The sequence below is a fragment of the Pygoscelis adeliae genome, unplaced genomic scaffold (assembly GCF_000699105.1).
Source record: "Pygoscelis adeliae isolate BGI_AS28 unplaced genomic scaffold, ASM69910v1 Scaffold479, whole genome shotgun sequence".
NCBI lineage: Eukaryota > Metazoa > Chordata > Aves > Sphenisciformes > Spheniscidae > Pygoscelis > Pygoscelis adeliae.
In genome coordinates, this window is record NW_008825453.1 from 56327 (window position 1) to 64728 (window position 8402).

At 43.0% G+C, this 8402-nt stretch overlaps 1 protein-coding gene across 1 annotated transcript in view; it reads right to left on the reverse strand.

Annotated features, from left to right (window-relative positions):
- Positions 1 to 8402, reverse strand: part of EIF4E2 (eukaryotic translation initiation factor 4E family member 2) — a 36418-nt gene that overhangs the window by 10240 nt on the left and 17776 nt on the right. The window contains exons 7-10 of the mRNA XM_009331200.1: positions 7287 to 7421; positions 4706 to 4810; positions 1587 to 1739; positions 1362 to 1498 (exon numbers count right to left, since the gene is read on the reverse strand). Coding sequence (XP_009329475.1) covers positions 1362 to 1498; positions 1587 to 1739; positions 4706 to 4810; positions 7287 to 7421 — 530 coding nt within the window. The remainder of the gene's footprint in view (positions 1 to 1361; positions 1499 to 1586; positions 1740 to 4705; positions 4811 to 7286; positions 7422 to 8402) is intronic.

Sequence of the window (8402 nt, forward strand, 5' to 3'; positions counted from 1 at the left end):
CTCACCGCAAAGCCACCTCACCACAGTCCGCAGTCTGCTACTGCTGAACAGGAGTAAAATATCCTGTTACGTCTCCACATGAGCACTTTGCTAACTCATAACACAGACAGAGTCGATAGTGCCCTCTCCTGGCAAAAAGTGCATGAGAAATGTTACTGGCAAAATCATGAATACGAGATTTCAACAGAAGTGGGAACTTTCAGAAACCAAAGCTGCCTGGAAAAGATTCAGTTTAATAATAATAATTTCTCCTTCCCTTCTCTTTCCCACGCACACAGGAGGGAGGGCCACATGGAACCTACATGCCTACAGGCAGTTTAAATGAGACCTCTGTATTATTGCTAGTGACCCACACTCACAATTGGCCACAACTGGAAGCCAGCTCTCTGCTAAAAACAGGATTGATCTCACCAAACTGTTTGACAGCACACTGATGACAGGGTGATTATGTGGAAAGGACAAGCTAGCATAATGAAAGGAAGTTATGAAAGGTACCTGCACCCTGATTATGGGCTAGATTAGAAAGCTCACTGCTCTATCAATGCCTTATTAATTTGTTTCACTTCTTCTTCCAGGTACACCTTTTCAAGCGTTAATTTAACCAATATGACCTAATCAGTGTATTGGTTTATAATATACTTAAGAAAAAGAGAAAAAAAAATTACATTATTCACCTCTAACTAATACCTATATATGCAATTTTTCGTCACTTTGTGGGAAATAAAAGTCACCCTGAATGGCCTGGTATGGTAAGCTATAATAGGTTTATTTAAAAATACAGCTGTCCTCTCTGTATACCATGATCTTCTAGTCTTGTTAAAGAGCCTCTGTCACCAGGGCCTGGAAGACTTAATATACGACGTTTATTATGATTAGAAATCATTTGTACAGCACTGTAAATTCACACAGCACTTTCCCAAGACCATTTATAAGTCTAATGGCACTATAAATCCCCGTTAGCTTCCGCACTTTATTCCCCAGAATCTCTATTTATTCAAATGATCTCGCCCCCCCCGCCACTGCAATCTTGTCTTTGAATACATCAAGCTACAGTCCCACACTGGGCTGCCCATCTCCCAAGTGACAGGCTGGGTGGATTGCTAACAAAGCCCTGGACTATACACTTAAAAAAAATAATGAGGTTTTACTATTAGAACCAAATGTCCCTAACAACAGCACAATAATGACACAGATATTTGGCTTTCAAAGCACACTGGCAACAATTGCTGCTGTTTGTATTACTGTTCGCAGTGAACAGCCCCAACGCACACGAGCACTTCTCTCAATTCTTGTGATCTGCATTAAATTGCTCAAGCACGCATGCAACCAGCAGCAGGCCCTCCCCCTGCCACCACACGTACTTGATGCTATCGGTGTGTGTTTTATATTCCATGATGGTGTTGGGAGGTAGGTTGAGCACTCTTCGTAACGTATCGCGTATCCGGGCTGTTGTGGCCTGGTCACTGGCTGTCTTGTTCCATATCGAGATAATATCCTCCTACAGAATAGCATGTGAGGGGTAAGCAGATGGTACTTTTTGTAGCCCTGCCAAATGGAAGTACATGCCAGTTCTCAGAAGCGCTTACCTGGAATCGGACTGAGACGACTGCCCCACAGATTTCTTCCCCCACCATAAACTGTTCTCCCAACATTGCCAGAATGAGATTCTCCCAGCATCGTGACGCTAAGCCCTTTCGCAGACGGATAATCCATTTACCACCATTTTTGTTGGCATCATCCTAGGAAGAGGGGCAAGAAATCGATTTGTTTTCTTCTAGCTATTTTTCTGCTTCCCACAAGACCACAGAGCCACAGACAGGAGCAGATATTGATTGGGTGGGGCAAGGGACAGAGCAGAGGTATTTTCGAGCAAAAGCATTTCACTTCTCCCCCATACAAGCAGAGACAGAGGTATACCACTTACTTTGAATACAAAGTATTTGAAACAATGACTCTCAGCATTCCAGATGAAGCTCTATGCACTGAAGACTTGAGCTCTAGTGTTTTGATCCCACTAGCAAAGACTAACACCAGCCTACCAATCTGTACACAGAACCAGAGGCAAGGACCCTAAAACTATTTCTAAACCCGAGACTGATTCCCCTTTTGTCTAATCCCCTGTATATGTACTTCTGCTTGTAAAACAGGAAAAATACCTCATCAAAGAACATGGAAGGCAGGGAAAGAACAGAACATGGAAGGCAGTGAAAGAGTTTGCAAAGTGATGTTTAAACACAAGCGAAAAGTTGAAAAACACTTTCCTTCCACATTTCCAGGAATGGGCTCACAAGTTGGGTTAACACAGAAAGGACCAGTCCTTCCTCTAGGAACCACTGACATTATCACACATCATACAGCTGGATGTTTGTTCCAGACCACGGTGACCCAGGGAAATAACCAAAAACGAGGGGAGAGAGTAAAGAAGAAATTTATGCTAAGCACCCAGTCTGTCACCTCAATATTGTGATTCCATATGTTGCACCTGAAAAAACTGAAAACTGCTACAGACTCCCCTGCTTCACCGAACGCACACCTATGTCAAACAGCAGCTCCTCCTCTGTACAGAACGCTGTGGCATTCTCTTGTACAACACTGTAGCTGGGAAATCTTACAAGGTAACAGGGGAACAAATTCCACCCAAAGCCAAAGAAAGAGAAGTAGGAACAAATCAAAGAGGTGGCAGTTAGGAAGGGAAAGGAAAGACAGGTCTAGGACAGAAACAGAGAAGAACAAAGGATAACTCAGATGGGACTGCACAACACAGGACATCCCTGGCCAAATGACCAGCAATCCCCTCTGCCAAGCTGGGACACACCTTAAAGATGCTAGGCAAGGTAGCCCAACCCTTCTTAATGAAATGAAGTTAACTTTATTTTAGCCTTAAAGCTTCTTTAGGACTCAGATAAAACTAAACATTTGTGTGCTCTCAGAGACAGCAAGTGCTAACGAGCAATCCTGAGCAAACATGGAAATGCCAGCAAACAGCAGCATTCACCAGACTGCCAGTTTTCAGGTATGAGCTAAAGCCTGTACTGAAAGGGCAAGGCATCAGCTCCGGACAAACCTCAAAGCATGGCAGCAGCCACCTGCAAGGTGAAGAATCCGAATCAACACAAGTTCTAGGAATGTGGCATACTCCCATGAGAGGCAAACTGCTTTCTGATTAAGCGTCCTTGTTTTCCAAGTTGTGAACATCACACTCTAAGAATTAAGCCTTCTAGGCTTCAGCCTTTAAGCAGGGAGTTAGGTTTAACTCCTCAAACTTTCTACAATGGCTAATGGGGGTCAGAAGAGAAAATGGTATTGCTCAAAATATTTCAAAGGTGGTTTAAGCAGGTTCAAGGCCAGAAAGAGAACAGTGATTGGAAGGCAGATACTGTATTGTGTGTTTTACGGTTATTGTTAGTTTTCTTTCAGGTTAAACAAGCTTCAGTTCAGTCAAGCATTTGATTTCCCTTTACCAGAATAATAATGACCTGCAGCCCAGTAAATCACCAGGGAACATTATGCTTAGTGCTTCTGACTTTACCTAGAAAAGGCACAGATGAATCCAGAAAAAGATCAGAGCTACATACATGCATATATGTGCCTGTAAGAATGACAGTAAGTAAGGATTAGTTTGGAAGAGAAAGGAGCATAAACAAAGCCCTACAAAGCAAGCAGCAAAGGGAAGGCCAGCAGCAAGATCCCAGGTCCTCTTCTATAAATACAAGAAGGGAGTGGGGCCAGAAGCAAAAAAGCAAATCTCTCCAGCCCCATCTTAAAATGGCTACAGGGAAATGCTTTATAGAAATGCTAGTATCATTAACTTGTGGACTCTCCGGCTGACACATTATCAAAGCAGCTAGCTCACTAGGAGTCCAAAGAGGGTTAAACATTTTATATAAATTGTATTTGCAGTAACTGGCTATAAAACACCTTGCTTAAAATAATGGCCAACTAGGGTCACATATAAATTTCTCAGGACCAAGCAGCATAATTAGGTACTTCAGAGCAACACATAAAATCCTCATATTGCGAACGGTATTGGTCATTGCTGGAAGCAGGCCAGGAACTGGAAGAATGATTTGCTGGGCAAAGATTTTTTTTTTCTTTTCTAACAGATTTGGATAGGAATGAACAGTAGCAAACTAAGTGCCGTGAAACAAAAAAAGCAAATGAAGGACTAAATCTTCTTTCCATCTCCGGCTCTACATACAGCTGTAGGCTTTTAACCACATGCACCTCTTCCTTTCTTGTCTGAAAAAGGAGGGTTGGTTTCTTATAAGCTTTGTTGAATTCCACTTACATAGGTCCAGCCCTTCTAGAGGAAAGCCCCACACTGCTGTCACTGGACAAAGCTATAATAAGGGGCGAGCGTCTATATTAGGAAGCACAGAGCTTAGTTGGGGTCCCCGCTTCGTTGGGCTCCAGGCAACATTGCCCAGAGATCCTCTGGACCCACAGGCAGAGGCAGTTCTGTAACCTTTGGGGGAGTGCAGCTAGCAACTCCCTGCATCTTCCCTTTCCTCTGCCAGCAGGTCACAGGACTGCTAGGTTACACGGGACAGAGTCCTGAGGACAAGTTTACAGGAAACCCAGAAGAAAGACTGCACACAAGAGAAGTCTGGAGTGCCATTTAATGACAAGAGTCCCTTCACTGTAGAAAGTTCCCTCCAGAATACTCTGGGAAAATATCAAGGCAGAAATGAGAGCTCCAACTCACCTCCCACATGGGTTTGATCCCCTCTTTGAAAAGATGGAAGTCACTATGGCCTGTCAGGTCCCCAGGACGTACCATGTGACTGTAAAACCGCCAGAACTGCTCCACCTGCAATGACATGAACCACATAATGAGGCTGCTCAAACTGTTCACAGCCAAGATCCCTACAGAAACAGGCTTCCCCTTCTACACCAGCTGGCCAGAGCCACCTTCCCCTCTTCTATTCTACTTTCTTGTCACAAGGGTGTTGATTAGGATACCCAGAAGGCAGCGGTAGGATCAGAGCTTGGGTGCCTGTTTCGGACTGGCTCCATTACCAGATGACCACTTGAAATATTCAACAGGTGCCTCCAAAGTCACTTAGTGTTTCTCTGAAGAAATCTGTGCTAAGACAACTGCTGCTCTGGAGAACAGTTCCAAACGTATCTTGTAAATCCTACTGCCCAAACTTTCAATCAGTGGATATGTGTCAAGTCCATCAGCTACAGCCAAGCCTCTCTACACTATACACATTAGCCCTGCATTAACCACTGCTCTCTGCAATCGTGGAGACTGCAGGAGCCTCCAAATGAGACATTTTTTGTATTTAATTTTACTGTATCCAGGTTTTAGGACAAAAGACACATTCTGGTGCTGGTTTAAGATCTTAAGGCACCATTCAGAGCTTTTATTTAAATACCTCTTATTTCCTTTTACAATCTGCCATGGTACACTTGGACCACTTCACTTTGACCAGTTTCCATTCTGGCACCCCTGTGTCTACTTCAGATAATCTGGCTGGAAGGCAAAGGAATTATCTTTTCTAATTCTTCAAAATAACATATTTATCCTTTGAGATTCTCTGGATAAGAAAGGATTTTAAAGAGGCTGGATCTTTAAAACAAAACAAGGCACTGGAAGAGATTAAACTAATTTCTGTATTTTAAGAGGACTCTACTCAGTAAGACAATAGCTATTAAGCAGACCAGCAGTGAAGCTGAAGGGGTCAGACACCATCCCAAGTACTTTATCAGAGACCTTAATGACTTGGTCAGCACTTGGAATTCTGCTCCAATCTCTGACCTCTGCCATCCAAGCAGGAATTTGCTTTTATAGCCAATAAAATTATGAACCAAGACTGAGGTGGGGTCAGAAGCAATCTATTTTTGTCAGACACATCCAAATGCAGGGTGGAAATCACATTCTTACACCGAGTGAATATGCCCTCTAGTGGTTCGCACTTAAAACCTTTCAGAGTTTTCTACTGAAAGTGAAGAATAAATCTGAACCCAGACTTAGGCTCAGACAATTCTTTCTGAAGCTTGTTCTTCCTCCTCCTTAAACAGAATTTTGAACCAAACACATTATCAGATCTGCTGGCCAGTCTCTCTCCATCCTAACTGAACTCTAGCACTTCCAACCTACAATAGCACCCACAGATTCTTTGCAGCAGACAACAGAATGTGTGAAGATTTTCCTCTAAGGAGCTAAAAATCAATGTTAAGTCTACACTGATTTAACAGACTGAAAAGTTACTGCCAGATCATCAAGCAGTAGCCACATTTTTCATTCACTGAACTAAACGTACTTGCTCACACAGGGGAATAGGAGCAGACCCATGATGATAGGCTTAGAGCTATTCTTCCCACTCTTATCCTGTATGGATGCAATAACACAAACCAGCTGCTTGGACAGGCATATTTTTGCAGCCTCCAGAGGGGCTGCAAAAAAGGGGTATTTTTACAAATTCTCAGAAAACAGGAGATAGAGATTTACTGGTGGGCAAAATTAACATTTGCAAGGGACCCTGGAAAATCTGGACAAACTACTAGATTTAAAAAAAAATAAAAAAGAAAGCAGCCAACAGACTTCCTAGCCTTGAGAATAGTATTGTATGTGGTGCCTCTACAAGAGAGACACGTTTTGCTTATGTATCTTGGGGTCTTAATGATGGTTTTACACTGCCAGTGCCATGCAACAACCCAACACTGCCTTTCCAGGATACACTCAATTTATTCCAGGAATAAACAACCACAGAGTGGAAGAGGAAAGGGAGAGCAGTTTGCCTTTTAATGAACTTCACTGCAACACCAAACTGCACCTCAGTCATCACTTCCAGACAGACAACAGGCCACCAACAGCTTGTATATACAGCATGCCAGATGCTTGTTCCAAACACACAGTCTTTGTGGTGGAAATACGGACGGGGGGGAAATGTGGGGGGAGGACTGTACAGTCTTTGCTTCACACCTACATTGCATCCAGAAAAGCTGTTCCTTTCTTCTCTTGCTTACCTGTCAAGTTCTGCCGCAGCTAGCAGATTTAAGCTACATGGGAGTTCTTTTCATTTTCTATTATTATTCCAGCTACCACCATTACTGCAGGCACAGATGCCTAGCACAGGGCAGAGGAGAACTGCTTAAGACATGTCACCTGCTGTAGACAATTGAAGAACTCATATGTAAGTCATGGCAAATCACTCAGTCTCCTCTGTTCCTGACAAGAGCACAGCCTGCACGTGCATACACCTAGCACACAGGGAGTAAGCCAGCCACGATGACCACGCCAGGCCCAGGTGACACGAGGACAACAGGGATATACTCACAGAGGCAAAGGTGCCAATCTGTTTGATGTTCTGTTCATAACTCTGCGAGCTGGTAGGCCTCCCGGGTGTTCGTCTGGAGTACCAGAAGGTGTAATTATACTGCAAGGGGTGCTCAGCTGGCCCTGGGACAACAGCCTGCAGGACAGAAAAGCTTGCTTACGCCTTATACACTCCTCTAAAGGGGGAAATGGGAAAAATTACATTCACAGCATCAGAAATCCACATGTTCCTGCCCTCATAGACTATAAAACAAACAACTGATCCTCATTTTTACAGAAAAATACTATTTCTGTTAAGTGTCTGAAACGGACCGTTAGGCTAACAGCAGCTGACTACTTCAAAGAATATTAGAAATTTGCAGTGCAGAAGCTCAAGAAAGAGTCACCAAAAAAGCAACCCTCATAACTATTAGAGGCAGTATTACTAAACTTTCGTTTAGTCCTTAACTGTTTCTATTTCAAAGGAAAAAAGACAGACAAACTAAAAAGGGCAATGCAAGAGGTTTAACTTTTTAAAATTAAGAAGAAAAAAAAAACAGACACTCTCCTCCTCTGGGAAGAACAAACCCCATTTATAGTAAACCATGATTCAAAAGCAATTATAACTCTTTGGTGACACCAACTCCCTTAAGCAACCAACACCCTAACACTCTGGGAGGATTAGTCTGTCTTAAAACTCGTTATGTCAGCTCTGGCAGAACCCATCGTTAGCAGTAGGCAGTGATCATTTTTCAATTTCCAAAACATCCATTTCTGATTAAAAAGACTTCTCATGAGCATAGAAGAGACTAACGCGGACTCATTACCCAAGAGTCAAAACTGACAGAAAAAAAATCCCCAAAAAGCCCTCATCTTGTATCACTTCATATAGTTACAGGAGTAACTAGGGTTTAAATCTCTACTCCGCTGTTGTATATGGTAAGTTTATAAGGACTGCATTACTTTAGACAGAACAGCTTTCCTAAGCACAAGATAAAAAAATCCAGGATGGAAATATCCCTTCTTAACTAGGCTACACCACACTCACAAAGACACCCTCTTAAGAGTTATTTCAACAGTGGCACAAACACAGCCTGGTAAACCAACTGCAAGCCACTACTCCCCTGTCGATCAGTCC